Here is a 14,774-nt window from a genome sequence, read left to right on the forward strand (position 1 = left end):
TCATGCATCTTCACAAGGCACCCAGGACTGAGGACACAGGTGATCAGGGTGGAAAATGCCTGGTTCCCCAGGAGCTCACGGCCCAATCGAGTACAGCCGTGACAAGGGCTAGGGAAGGAATTGTGAGCCACAAAAGTTCTCCCTGTGGCATAAAATAAGCCTTGATCCCTATCTCACACCATACACAAAACTGAATTCCATGTGGGTTAAAGACTTAACTATGAAAGAAAAGATTATCTTCATGTCTTTCTTAAACAAGACCAAAAATCTCAAAATGTAAAGGAGAAGACATATATTTTACAATATAAAAATTAAAAACTATTGAAAAGATTCAGAAACAAAGATTTAAGCAAATTGACAAACTGAGAGAGGATGTTTGCAACCTATATAACAAAGCATTTAGTATCTAGAATAAAGAAGGAATGCCAAGTCAGTAAAGACAACCCAGCCAGAAAAGTGGGAAAATGGTACGAACAGAAGAGGAAAATCAGCAGCTATTGAACAAGGAGAAGAGTTCAATCTTACCAGCAATCAGGGAAATGACATTTAATGAGGTACAATTTCATCAGCTGCGTGAGAGAAAAATGCCTGACCATATAAAGTGTTGGCAAGGATGTGGATGGAAAGGGTGCCGGTGGGGTGACTACTTGGACCAATAATTTGTCAGGGTCTATGAAAATAGACCTGGTGGCGTAGTAAAGAGCTCAGCTGCTAAAGAAAAGGTTAGCAGTTCTAATCCACCAGCAGCTCTTTGGAAATCCTATGGGGCAGTTCTACCCTGTCCTATAAGGTCGCCATGAATTGGAATCGACTCCACAGCAACAGGTATGAAAAAAGAAAGGCAAATGCTCTAGCCCCAGTGGTCCAACTCTGGGTGTATACACCAAAGAAACTCTCATGCACTTTGCTGTGGACTGAATGGTGTCCCCCGTAAATATGCATTGAAGTCTTAACCCCTGTGCCTGGACTATGACCTTCTTTGGAAATAGGGATTTTCTTTTGCTATGTTAATGAGGTCATAGCAGTGTAGGCTGGGTCCTAAACCTAATCCCCCCTTGCTTTGAGTTCATGGGCAAATGGCGCCCCAGATGACAGCCCCCAGGAGTACCTAACAAGGATTGTTGGCTACTGGAAGCTGAAACAAAGAAGGACCTCCCCCTACAGCTGTGTGTGAATTTGGACTTCTAGCCTCACAAACTGTGAGAAAATAAGTATTGGCTCTTTAAAGCCATCCACTTGTGGTAGTTCGTCATGGCAGCACTAGGAGACTATGGCACACTGGCACAAGGAGATGCGAGCAAGAATGCTCCTTGCAGCGTTGCTTCGCGTGGTGAAAAGTTGCAGCCGACCCACTGGTCATGGCAGGGACTGATAACGCCAAGAGCAATCGAAAGGAGTGGGCGGATCTCACTCCGTCTCTCAGTCTCACACTTGCTGTCTCTCCTTCTTTCTTCTGCCCCCCACAGTTTACGTAATTTCAAAACATTAACCATATACTGTTCGTGGTTACGTATGTGTCTTCACCAAGCACAAAAACATGTGGGAAGCTGCACCACTGAGTGGGGAAAGGGCGGGAGCAATGGGGGTGGAGATGAGGGTAGAAAGAGGGAGCCTCGTCTTTTCTGTGATGTTTGACTTCTTGAATTCACCTCTAAAATCTTTCTTTTTTCTCAGTGTTTCCCAAGTGCCATCGCCAGTCATGTGACTGCTGAGTACCCCAGCAAGTGCCTGGTGAGCGCAGGTCCCTGTCCCTGCTGACCCGCCGGGAGTCCCACATGACGGGGCTCCTGCCCCAGGTCGGCTTAGGGAGGCAGGGGAGGCTGGCACACGACGAGGGGCCTGCAGGCCAGGTGGAGTGAGGGTGAGGGCTTGGCTGGCGTGAGCTCGAGCCAGCTCTGGGGGCATGGAGTGGGGAGGCCTGAGGGGAACGTGGCTGATGTGGCACCTCAACTCTTCCGGGGGCTTGCCTGACCCCTGGCTGCCCTGCTGGTGAAAAGAAGCAGAAAGGAGTATTTTGGCGTGCAGGTGGGAAGAACCCATGAGTAAGCACACAGGGGAGGTCAGGCCCAGGAGGAGGAGCCAGACCTTTAAGTCGGTCATTGTCTGACGGAGGCAGGTGATGAATGTGGCCCTGGGTGCTCAGAATGGAGTGTCCCTGGCCCCCTGTGACTCAAGGCCAGACATTTGGCCTGTGTGGTTGGAGTTGTGCGGTGGCAGGTTCTGCAACAGACTTGGGCCTTGTTTTATGATCGGGAAGAGTTCTAGGAGGTGGGAGAACAGGAGGTGGTGCTGCTGGGGAGGCGGTTGTCCATGAGCGCTGCTTCCCACCAAGTGGAGAACCCGCTGATGTGCACATGCAGCATGCTTCGAGTTCACGGGCAGATGGTGCCCCAGATGACAGCCCCCAGGAACCCCTAAACCCCTGCTGGGGGCGATCAGAGGGCCCGTGAGGTGCAGCTGCCCCCAGCGCACAGATGGCAACCCAAGACCTGGGCCCACCATCTACCGCCCTGCTCTCGTCTGTTCTCTGCCAGGTGGAAGTGCTGCTCGCCATAACCAGCATCACATCCCCGCTGCTGTTCACAGCATCGGGGTACCTGTCGTTCAGCATCATGAGAGTCGTGGAGATTTTTAAGGATTACCCACCAGCCGTGAAAGTATGTACTATGTCGTTTTATTTTAAAACTCGCTAGAAATAAAGCTGTGTCACTGGGTGGTACAAATGGTTAAGTGCTCAGCTGCTAACTGAAAGGTTGGAAGTTCGGTCCATCCAGAGGTGTCTTGGAAGAAGGCTTGGTGATCTACTTCCGAAAAACCCGCCATTGAAACCCCAGGGGAGCCCAGTTCTACTCTGGCACACACGGGTTGCCAAGAGTTGGAGCTGACTCCATGGTCTGGCACACACGGGGTTGCCACGAGTTGGAGCTGACTCCATGGTCTGGCACACACGGGGTTGCCATGAGTTGGAGCTGACTCCATGGCATCTGGTGTTTTCAGCTAGAAATACAGCACCACTGTGCCAGTGACACACATCTAAGTGAGGGCCTCCCGAGAAGTTAGGGTGTGTCATCGAAGAGCTTGGGGTCAGGTCAGCACCTGCTTACCCAAGGATGGCTTTGCGAGAGCAGGTCTTTGGTCTGCGTGGAGCTGTTCTTAATGTGTAGTGTGAGGCAGGATCTAATTTATGTTTTCTGTGTGGACAACCGGAGCCCTGGTGGCAAAGTGGCTAAGAGCTCAGCTGCTAACCAAAAGGTTGGCAGTTCACTGCTAACCAAAAGGTCGGCAGTTCAAATCTACCACCTGCTCCTGGGAAACTGTAACCTGTCCTGTAGGGTCCCTGTGAGTTGGAACTGACTCAACAGCGACAGGTTTGGTTTTGGTTTTCGGATGTGTCAGATGGAGCCCTGGTGGTGCAGTGGTTAAGCGTTAGTATGCTAACCAAAAGGTTGGCAGTTCGAATCCACCAGCCACTCCTTGGAAACTCTATGGGGCAGTTCTACCCTGTCCTGTAGGTTTGCTATGAGTCGGAATCGACTCGACGGCAATGGGTTTGTTTTTTTTTTCTTTTTGATATGTGGACAATCAGTTGTCTCCATGCCATTCTCTGACCAGTCCCTTCTGTTCCCACTGACCTGTGGGGCTGGCTCTGCTCCAGCCTGTTTCCGTGCGGGCCGGGTCAGCTTCTGGGACTCTTCCTCTGCCCGCTGCTCTACTTCCTTAACTTTGTAACTCTGTTTCCCTGCCCTGTCTTACCATAGCCCTGTGCCATGTCTCGGTCCCTGGACGGGCACTTCCTCTTCACAGCTTCCTTAGACTATCTCTGTCCTTTGCTCATCTGTTTACAGTTCCGGTCAGGTCCTCACGTTTCATAATGGAACTGTGGTCAGAAATGCATTAAATTTATAGGTTAATGTGAGTAGACTTGAAGGCATTGTGACTTTGAGCCTTTCCATGCAAGACAAAAAACATAGTTCTGAATAGAACCTCTTTAGAGTCTCTCAATAACATTTCATAATTTCCTTCAGAAAGCTCAGGTGTACATAGCTAGATTTATTTCCTGGATACTTTGCATTTTTTGTCCCCATTGTAAACAGTAAAATGTGCTCCTCAAGTGTTTATAATGAAAACATTCAAATGTAAAAAAAGTAGAAAGAATAGTGCAATTCTGAGCCTCAGCCGTGGTTTACACCTGGCCACGCCTGCCCCATCAGAGTATGAAAGGTGCCATCCACCTGGCCATCAGAATACACACGTGTGCATGTCATTTGTGGAACCATCTGAAAGTGACACTTTACCTCTACATACTGCAGCATTTTCTTAAAAGTAAGGACAGTCCCCCGCCCATGCTCAATACCATTGTCATCCCTAAGATAACATTTATCACACGATGCCGCTTATTACCCTGTCCACACCCGTATTTCTACGAATTGTCCCAAGAACGTGCTTCATGGGCTGAGGCTTTTGGAGCAGGGCCCAGCCAGGGATCACACCTTGCATTTGCTACCAAGTCACTTTCGCCTCTTAATTCAGAATAGTCCCTACCTTTTCCTCAAGGCACTGATTTTTCAGAGAGTCCAGGCCAATTGTCTAGAAGGTCATGGACCACTCTTTGGACCTCCCTGAGAGTTTCCTGGGGGAGCCCTTGGACTGCTGCTCTCCTCTATGTTTCCTGTAAGCTGGAAGTAGCTGGTGGTGTTGACCATTCACCTCTTGGGAGGCCGGTCTGAGGCCTGGTTCAAGGTGCAGTGGTTGGGCACCCCAGAGAGTCATGTTTCCCTTCTGCAGTGAGTGAGCAGCCTGGTGCCATCCTTTGGCATCACCCAGGTGTTTTGTCCCCAGTTCTTTGGACCTGTGGGCTCACAGGGACAGCTGAACCTTGCCTGAATCATTTTTTTACATGGGGTGTGTGTGTGGAAACAAGGTTATCTTCTGGTCCCTTCATTCTCCTTCATTTCCAGGTGGACATTCTTTTGTGAAGAACAGCTTTCTCTTTCTTTTCATCACCATCGAGGACTCATCGGTATATAAGTATTTTTAGAGTGTTCCAGTCATTATTCTTTTGATGCTCAAATAGACCCAGATTTGTCTGGAGGAAGCACCTTTCAGCTGCTCCTGGTCCAACCCTTTTGGCCTTCCTGATCTTCCTCTCAGACACTTGAGATGGTCCAGGCTCACCTTAGCAGCCCCTGCCCCAGAAACACCCTGGTTTCCTCAGTGGGGAGTGATGCACATTGTGTTGTTGTTAGGTGCCCTCGAGTCAGTTCTAACTCATGGTGACACAGTGTACAACAGAACGAAACACTGCCTTATCCTGCGCCATCCTCACAATTGTCATTTATGCTTGAGTCCATTGTTGCAGTGACTGTGTGAATCCATCTCATTGACAGTCTTCCTCTTTTTTGCTGACCCTCTGCTTTACCAAGCATTATGTCCTTCTCCAGGGACTGGTCCCTCCTGATAACATGTCCAAAGTATGTGAGACGTAGTCTCACTATTCTTGCTTCTAATGAACATTCTGGTTGTACTTCTTCCAAGACAGATTTGTTTGTTTTTCTAGCAGTCTGTGGTGTTTTCAGTATTCTTCGCCAACACCATAATTCAAAGGCATCAATTCTTCTTCAGTCTTCCTTATTCGTTGTCCAGCTTTCACATCCATATGAGGTGATGGAAAACACCATGGCTTGGGTCAGGCGCACCTTAGTCCTCAAAGTGACATCTTTGTTCTTTAACACTTTAAAGAGATCTTTTGCAGCAGATTCACCCAATGCAATAGGGAGTGGTGCATAGAAACCAAAATTTGAACCCTCTGTGTGCTTGTTCCTCTGGGATGTTGTTGCTTCTAGGCCTTCTCAGTGGATCAGCCAAAAACCAAACCCATTGCCATTGAGTCGATTCCAAAGACAAAGCTGGAAAAAAAAAAATATGTATGTATTTTAAGGATCATGAGGTTGTATTGGTATTTCAAATTCAACATTTTAGGTTATTTTTCTTAACTTCTTTCATATTTGCATCTCTTGTCTCCTACTCCAAAAATCTTGTTTCCTAATAGCACTTAAATATATTTAGCTGTTTGACTTATCTTACATGTATCTCTTACAACTCATATAAAATTTTTTAGAATTATAACACGAAGATTATACCAACAGCCACTCCTCAGTGATTTTAAGGCTTCCTCGTGATCCTTTTTGTCTTTAGAATATATCCTGTAAAGGAAGTGGTTATGTGCCATATGCAATAATCCCTTTCTTGTGTACGCCATTGATCTGATGCACAGCTAAGTTTAATGGTTTCTGTTTGTATTCATTTTCAGAGTTTGAAGCTTTTTTCCTTTTAATAGTTTTTTTTTTTTTAATACATAAGACATTTACTTGGCTCAAGTCAAAACTATGCAAAACACAGAGAAGTTTTATCCCATCCCAGGTTTCCCTCCTCTTATACGCAAACAACATCTGTCCTTAAAAAAAGGGGGGGGGTCTGCACACTATAATCACTATTCTGCACCTTGTTTTTTTTTAAACTTAATAATTTTTTCTGGCTTTCCCTCCATACCCAGAGGATCTGAGCTCTTCTGTATTCTGTTGTTATTCCTGCACATATATACCCCGATGTGAGTTTACCCAGCCAGCCCCCTAATTATTGAGACTGGGGTTATTTCCAGCCCTCTGCAATTATCGGTAATGCCTCAATGAATAGCCTTGTGTACACACTTTGTGTTGAATGTGCTTCTTTGGGGTAATTATCTGGTGAGATATTGCTGGTTCAGAGGGTAGATAGATCTATAATTTTGTTAATTATTGCCAAATTCTCCTGCAGGGTGTCCTGTGTTTGCTCCTGCCAATAGCATGAAAGTGTTTCCCCACAGCCTACCCCAGAGGGTACAGCCACTCTTTGGCTTTTGTGCTGTAGGAGAGAGGGTGTCTGGGGTTGTTGTGACTTGCATTTCTCTCAGTACAGCAAGGTTGAGGGTCTTTTACTATGTTTAATGGCGTGTGCATTTCTCTCCCAGCAACCTCTGCTCCTGCCTTCTGCCCGTTTCCCAGTGGGCTTTTGGGAACTCTGCAAATATTGGGAACAGGCCTGTTGTTCCTCAGCTTGGCATCTGTTTTCCATTCTGCTTCTCACATGAAAGGTGTTTTTGTTCTCACGTAGTTAAATTTATCAACTTTTGTCAGTATTTCCCTTTATTGCTTCTGGATATTAAGTCATAACTGAAGGGCTGGCCTCTGTATTTCTGTCTGGGGTGCATCAGGGCGTGGTGGAGGGTGTGGCTCTGACCTTGTTTTTTCAGAAGCTGCCGCTCCCCACAAAGCCCACCTGTGCTCCGTCACCTGAGGCGCTGCCTTTGTCAGGCACTGCATTTCTTCCTGCTTCTGCACTTCCCGCCTCTCCTATCAGGTCTCGCTGTGTGCTGGTGCCACATTGTTTTGGTTAGGGTGGTTTTACCATGTGTTTTAATAACCGGCAGGACTAGGTGCCAGATTCCTCACTCTTCTTTTTCAGGGTTTAGCCAGGCCAGTTGCTGTGGCGCTGACCCTGACTCATGGGGACCCCGTGTGTGGCCGAGTAGGACTGTGCTCCACGGGGTTTTCAACAGCTGGTTTTTTAGGAGCAAATCACTGGGCCTTTCTTATGAGGCACCTCTGGGTGGACTCAAAACTCTAATCCTTTGGTGAGCAGCCGGGATTATTCCCTCTTTGCATCACCAGGGACTCCTTTTGGGCTCATCAGATTCTTTTCACCTTTTGTGAGTTTTAGGGTTGACATACCTGGCCCCAGAAGCAGCAATGGTGCTATTTTTTTTAGAATAACGTTAAATTTCCTTGAGAGGAATCAGCATTCATTCTGTTTCATATTTAAAAACAGTGATCTGGAAGGGATGCTGGCTTCTTTTTCGTGTTAATATTTAACTTGCATTTTCTTGGGCTAAGACAGGAAGGTCACCTAGGAGGGCTTGGTATGTTTGCACAGCTCTGAAGGGCAGTCTCTCTCCCTCTGCCCTTGGGGCCTCCTGCCCTCAGGGATCCTGGCTTCCCGCTTCCCCCATCCCCTTCCTCCCCCGCCTTCTCTGGTGTTTCCTCTTCAGCCCCTCTCCTGTCCAGCTGCTCTCCCTGCCTGGCCCCTCCCTCCTTCCTCTACTTAGCACCCTGCTATATGTCCTGAGTCTGTGGTCACTCCTGCCTCCACATATGCCCTTTGTGGGCCCGGGGATGTTGGTCTGCTCCCGATGGCTGTGTGGCTGCTGGGAGGGTGGTGGAAGGATGTGAACTTCCGCAGCCTACCTGTGCTCAGGGTTGAGGGTCTGCTGGTCACCATTGGGTCTGACAAACACAGAAAAGCAGAATTTATAGCAGGACTGCTTTCTGCAACTCTCACTCACTGAGAGGATGACTGGGTTCCAATTCCTGAACGCTTGGGGTTGGCCGGGTACCCAGACCCAGCGGGTGTGCACCTGAGCTTCCTGACAACAAACTCACACCTGCTCCTTGAGGGGGCCAAATGTCCAACCATGGAGTGGGTGCTGGGGTCACAGCAGCACTGGCCGTCGGCCTCCTGACTGCCCTGTCCCCACTAGCAATCCTATGACGTGCTCTTGCTGCTCCTGCTGCTGGTTCTGCTCCTGCAAGCCTGCCTCACCACGGGCACTGTCGTCCAATGCGTGCACTTCAAGACCCACGGGCAGCTGCAGGACGTGCCCTGGGACCCCGTGCAGGCCAGCCGGCTGGAGCCCTCAGCAGGGGAGGTGAGTGGGGACCCCTGCCCTGTCTTCCCACTTGGGGACACCCTGGCCCATGCCAGGGACCCTCAGATTGCTGGCTGGAGCCCCACAGCAGGCATGGGAGTGAGGACCATGAGGGGACCCCCTGCCCTATCCACACACTCGGGGACACCCTGGTCCATGCAGGGGGACCCTCAGATTGCTGGCCAGAGCCTCCAGCAGGGAGGCGAGTAGGGATTGTGGGGGGCCACCTCCTGCCCCTGTCCATCCATGCTGGACCCTCAGATTGCCCCCATGAAGTGGCACTGGCTGACTTGGAAACGACACTTCTGTCGGGAGATTCTTCCTGTTGTGTCAATTTCTATTTTAAAACGTACCCTGGAAGCATCTTAAAGTAACATGTAAGTTTTTAAAAACTGGCTAAAAACTGGCTAGGCGAGGACAAATCCATTCCTGAAAGCATGTTGTGGGTGGAATGGTTTCGGTTTCACTTGTAAAAAGACACATGTGCGGACTTTGTCCTTGAATACGTGACACCTGACTGTCCCCGCAGGTGGCCAGGAGCCCTCGGCAGGAGTTTGACAAGGACAAGGCCTGGAGGGCTGTGGTGGTGCAGATGGCCCAGTGACTGCATGGCGACCCAGAGTGTGACTTTCTAACCATCCTCTTCCCTTTGAGGGGTAGTCTGGGCTGCGAGTTAGAGTTTTCATTTCTTATTTTTGAAATAGGCAGATTTCTGCTTTGTCCTTTATCCATTCCTCAATCCAGGGACCCTGCCTGGGTGAGCGGGGGCCGAGGACGAGGTGCAGGTCCTGCTGGGTGAGCCCTACGGGGAGCACCCCCTCCCCAGTCTCCAGGTGTGGACGTCAGGTTCAGCCAGGTTCCCCAGCCCCACCTTTGGGGAGCCTGCTTCCTTGGCCTTTCCTTCCTGTGTCTCTGTACACCTGGCCGTGCCTTCTTTTGTTCAGTGCTCAGCCCTGTGCGGGTTTTCCCGGGGAGCACAGGCCATCCATTTGTTTGGGGTCCCTGAGCCCTTCTTAAATTCTGCAATAAAGCAGCGCTCCCCTGTGCCCCGAAGCCCCCTTCCCCAGACCTCAAATACCTCCGACCTTCGATGCAGAATGAGTCTGAGGCTTGGGAAACACTGACTCAACCAGGTTTTCGGTGTCTGCTGCCTCCACCACCCGGAAGTGACCCAGAGGGAGGAGGCTGAGTTCCTTCCACCAGCCACGTTTGCTCTGCTCCAATGTACCAGGCTCCCTGAGTGTCCAGGGTCCCAGCCTCTACCCACACCCATTCTGTGACTCAAAGTGCAAGTGAGGCCCTCTGTCCCCTCTGTAGGACCCTCTGGTGTCCCCAGCCCCCTCCATCCTGTAACAAGTCCTCGGTCTTGATCCTCATTCGTAGGTTCACTGTAGGTCCAGCTGTGCTGGGGTCCCCTCCATCTCTCTGCTCATTTAGGATTGGGTTCCCCATGCACTCCCTGAACGGCCCAGGTCACTGCCCATGGCCTGGCTGCAGGGACATTTTCTTTTATTAAAATCAGAGGCCCTAGGCCAGTTCCTGGGGAGGGGACAGGTGTCCCAGGGACAGCGAGAGTCAGGTCTTACAGCCAGAACCAGGCACCTGCAGAGGTTATACTTGTTCACACTTTCTTCTTTTAGAGAGAACTGGAAAAACCCAAATATGGTTTAAAAAATTGTAACTTGGTTTCTTTTAATTCAGTTTCGCTTGGTATACTTTAATAAAGGCTAACTGTGAAAAGGATGGTGGCCTCATTAATGTTGGGTCTCAGGGAGCCCCTTGCCCACGTTCTGATGGGGCTAACGGAGGGGGAGGGTCACCCTTTTGTTCAGGGAGCCCATAAAGGAGTAACCAGGGGCTTTTCTCGGCCAAGTCTTGGTCAGGCCCTTCCCCAGCCAGCAGGGCTCTGAGGTGGACTCCAAAGAGGGATGTGTCTGGCCCCCCAGCGTGAAGGCAGGAAAGGGGCCTGCAGAGCACCTCCAGAGCTTGCCCTGTTCTTCCAGGAGACACTTTCAAGTGGGAGCAGACCCACCACGAGAAGTTAAATGCAGAGTTAGAGCAGAGCCCCTCTCAGAAGTAAATACCAGGTGAAGGTCCCCGGGTGGCGCGATGCCATGGGGTGCTAACGGACCAGGTGAAGGTCCCCGGGTGGCGCGATGCCATGGGGTGCTAACGGACCAGGTGAAGGTCCCCGGGTGGCGCGATGCCATGGGGTGCTAATGGAAAGGCTGGAGGTTCCAGTTTACCTGGAGGCAGAAGAAAGGCCTGGTGACCTGCTTCTGAAAATCCAGCCTTGAAAACCATATGGAGGATCTCCACTCTGATACACCTAGGGTCACCACAAGTCTCCACCAGCCCCGTAGACGCCATGGCAACTGGTTTGGTTTTTTAAAATGACACAGAATTCTAGGTTTTGGAAAGTTAGGACAAGTGAAGGCAGGATTCAGCCTCCTCCCCAAGATGCCCAATCAGAGGCTGTACAAAGAAAGATCAGATCAAGGGGCCGGGGAGGGAGGAGGGGGTCAGGTGGCCTGGAAGTGGGATCAGCCTACAAGTGACCCTGGGGATGCAATGGCTGCTTCCCATTCCTCCGAGGGACAGGGAGCTGCCCCGGGTCACCTCGCTACTCCCAAGCCCTGCACACCCACCTGAGCAGGACTGTGCGGCTGTCCCCCCAGCTTCCCGGCCAGGGGCAGAAGCATCCTATAGGGGCCCCTGGACCCCCGGAGGTCTCACTGAGAGGTCCAGGCTGGGCGGTGAGAGGTCGGGCTGGCTAGGGTGGCTGGGGTACAGGGTGTGACCCGTGGGTCTTTGTGACTTGGTGCGGGAGCTCTGACAGCCAGGGCGGGTCCGCGTGACCCGGGATGGGGCAGGCGCGGCCACAAGCGGGTCCTTCCCTCCGCGGACACCATGGCCCCGGCTATACGGCGCCCCGGCCCCCGCCCCCGCGCCCCCTCGAGCCGAGGTTCAGGCCCTGGCCTCGAACCCGGCACCGGCCCTGGGCGCCGGCCCAACCTGGACTCCGCCGACTGCGGTCCGTCAGGGCCCGCGCGCCGCCGCCCACGCCACCGCCCGCGCCACAGCCCCGGCCACCCCCAGGCCCCTGTGCCGCCGCCCGCGCGCCCGCGCAGCCCCACGCCCCGGGTCGGCCGCCGCGCCGGGACCTCCGCGCCCCCCGGGCCCGGCGGCCGGCGCCCCAGGGCTACACAGTGCGCGGCGCAGCAGCCCGGGCCCGTTGCCCCAGGCAACCTCAGAACGCCTGATGGAGCGACCGGGGGCGGGGGTGCGGCGCGCGCGGTAAGGCAGGTCCCGGGTGAGCATCCCCCTACGTTTGGAACCTCAGACCTGCACACTCTCCTCGCCCTCGGAACCCAGAACTGCACTCCTCTTCCCGCTCCGTCCGAACGTCACACCTTTCCCCGCCTCCCCTCAACTTCGGAACCCATACCCTTCCCGCCCCAGCCTTCGCCCACGTACCCCCTCCCTAGCCCTCGTAACCCCAGACCTGTCCTGCCTGCCCCCGCCCTGCCCCTTAGGGAGTGAACCTCCCCCCCGCTTTCATTACCCCCTTACAACCATGCACCCCTCTCCTTGTAGGGGCCAGAGCTGTGGGAGGGAAGAGAGGCGAGCTGCCCCAGGCCTTGGAGATGGAGCCTGGCGAAAGGAAGAGGGTTTCCTCCGCTTTGTCTGCTTCGTCAGAGGAAGACAGGAAAGAAGAAAACAGTCTGTATCCACGGTGTCCTCTGCCCACTGACCTAGAGAAAGTGTAGCGGCTCCAAGGGGACCATCCTTCTAGCTCAGACACAGTTTCAATGACAAACGTGAATGGGGGATGGTCAAAGTCTTTTAGAGTCCGAAGAGCTTCCACGTTCCAGCGTGGCCGGGCCAGCAGGCGGATTTGTCCAGGATAATCCAGAGACTAGAAACCCTGCGGGTCCCAGCTGGGGAAGGGAGGGGGGATCTGCCTGCTCCTACTTGGTACTTGACCTGTGCTCCAAGGTGGTCACCTCAGAGCCCAGCGTTCTTGAGGGAGAAATCAGTGGAAAATTAGATGGTTTTGCATTAAAGGGCTCTCCTGGTAGTGTAATAAGAGAACCCCCACTTCCCTTAATCTCATAAACATTCTTGTGCTTGCTTTTTTGTGTGTTGGTAAATACCTAGGTCATGGGGTAAGTGTCTATTTAGCTTTAGAAGGTACCACCTAGCAGCTTACCAGCCCGGATCAGAGTTCCAGTTGCTCCACATCCTCACCAACGGTTGATGTTGTCAGTCATTGTCATTCCGGGCATTCTGGTGGGCGTGTACTTGTATCTCACCCTGGTTTTAAGGGGCACTTCCCTGACTAAGAACGATGTTGAGCACCCTTTCATGTTCTTATTATTGGCCATTTGGTGTGCTGCTTTTATGGGGTGCCTGTTCCAGATCTTACATTATTAAATTGGGCTGGGGGCTTTATTGATTTGTAGAAATTCTTTGTATTCTGGGTAGAGTCCTTTGTCAGGTAAATGTATTATAAATATCTCCTGTTAGTCTACTGCTAACCTTTTCACCCTCTAACGATTCCTTTTGATACTCAGAACTCAATTCTAATGAAGTCCAATTTGTCAATCTTCTATCGTTACTGCTTTTTTGTCTTATTTAAGAAATCTGTGCCTATTCCAATGTCTAGAAGATACCTTATATTTTCTTTTAGAAGCTTTATTGTTGTATTTTTTGCAGTTAGATTCCAAAGCCATTGGACTTGACTGTGGTGTGTGGAGTAAGGTCAGGGTCCATGGGTCAGTTTTCATTTTTCCCCCATATAAATATCCAATTGATCCAGTCTCTACATTGGAATGGCACCTTCGTTGAAAATCAGACATGAATATACTTCTGGGTTCTCCATTCTGTTCTATTGATCTATCTGTCCATCCTATTCCAATCACACATTGTTTTATGAGTCTTGCTGCCTCGTATTTTTCTTCAAGATTGTTTAGGTTTTCTTAGCCTTTTGCATTGCCATAGAAATTTTAGAATCAAAGTGTCACACACTTCCAACACACAAATCTTGCTGAGAGTTTAATTATGACTACATTGAATCTATAGATTTCTTGTGGGAGAATTATCATCCTAACAATATCGAGTCTTCCAACTGGTGAACGTTTAGTTCTTTAGTTATCTCAGCATCGTTTGTACTTTCGAGTGTACATGTATGCAAGACGCCTTTTGTTAGATTTTTTTTAAAATGCTGTAGTAGATGGTATTGTTTTTGAGTTTCATTTTTTAATTGTTTCTAGTATTTAGAAATACAATTGACTTGGTATTTGGTGGCCTTGTTAAGTACATGTACTAATTCTAGTAGTTTATAGATTAATTAAGATTTACTACATATACAATCATCTGCAAATTTTTTCAATTTTTATACTTTTATTTCCTTTTCATGGTGATAGTGGATATCATTGTTTTGTTCTCAAAATCAGGGAAAGTGCTCAGTATTTCATCATGAAATATGTTGTTATAGGCTTTAAAGGAAGTTCTCTTTTATTCCTGGTTTATTGACAGTTTCAAGAATGAAATTATTACATTTATAATATGCTTTCTTGTGTATCTATTGAGATGTAACTGTTTTTTCTCTTTTAGTCTATTAATGGTGGATTGTGTTGATTGATTTTTCAAATATTCAACAAACTGCAGTCTAGGAAAAACCCATGTGGTTGTGACGTATTATTTTTGTATACCACCGGTTTCAAGTTACAAATATTTGTTTAAGATTTTTATTAATAATTTTTATTGTGCTTTAAGTGAAAGTTTACAAATCAAGTCAGCCTCTCACATATAAGCTTATATATACCTTACTACATACTCCCATTTACTCTCCCCCTAATGAGTCAGCCCGCTCCCTTCTTCCAGTCTCTCCTTTCGTGACAATTTTGCCAGTTTCTAACCCTCTCTACTCTCCCATCTCCCCTCCAGACAGGAGATACCAACACAGTCTCAAGTGTCCACCTGATACAAGTAGCTCACTCTTCATCAGCATCTCTCTCCAACCCATTGT

General features: G+C 49.9%; 1 protein-coding gene across 5 annotated transcripts in view; it reads left to right on the plus strand.

Moving 5' to 3' along the window:
• The window catches only part of MLC1 (modulator of VRAC current 1), a 38,813-nt gene extending 29,402 nt beyond the window's left edge, over positions 1–9,411 (plus strand). For 4 of the 5 annotated variants that reach the window (XM_003422848.3, XM_064285206.1, XM_064285207.1 and 1 more), the window contains 4 exons: positions 1,675–1,731; positions 2,535–2,657; positions 8,573–8,740; positions 9,270–9,411. In XM_003422848.3, coding sequence (XP_003422896.1) covers positions 1,675–1,731; positions 2,535–2,657; positions 8,573–8,740; positions 9,270–9,344 — 423 coding nt within the window. In that variant the 3' untranslated portion in view covers positions 9,345–9,411. The remainder of the gene's footprint in view (positions 1–1,674; positions 1,732–2,534; positions 2,658–8,572; positions 8,741–9,269) is intronic. The other variant, XM_064285204.1, reaches the window with a different exon arrangement.
• The last annotated feature ends 5,363 nt before the right edge of the window (positions 9,412–14,774 follow it).

The sequence above is a fragment of the Loxodonta africana genome, chromosome 4, assembly GCF_030014295.1.
Source record: "Loxodonta africana isolate mLoxAfr1 chromosome 4, mLoxAfr1.hap2, whole genome shotgun sequence".
Taxonomy (NCBI): domain Eukaryota; kingdom Metazoa; phylum Chordata; class Mammalia; order Proboscidea; family Elephantidae; genus Loxodonta; species Loxodonta africana.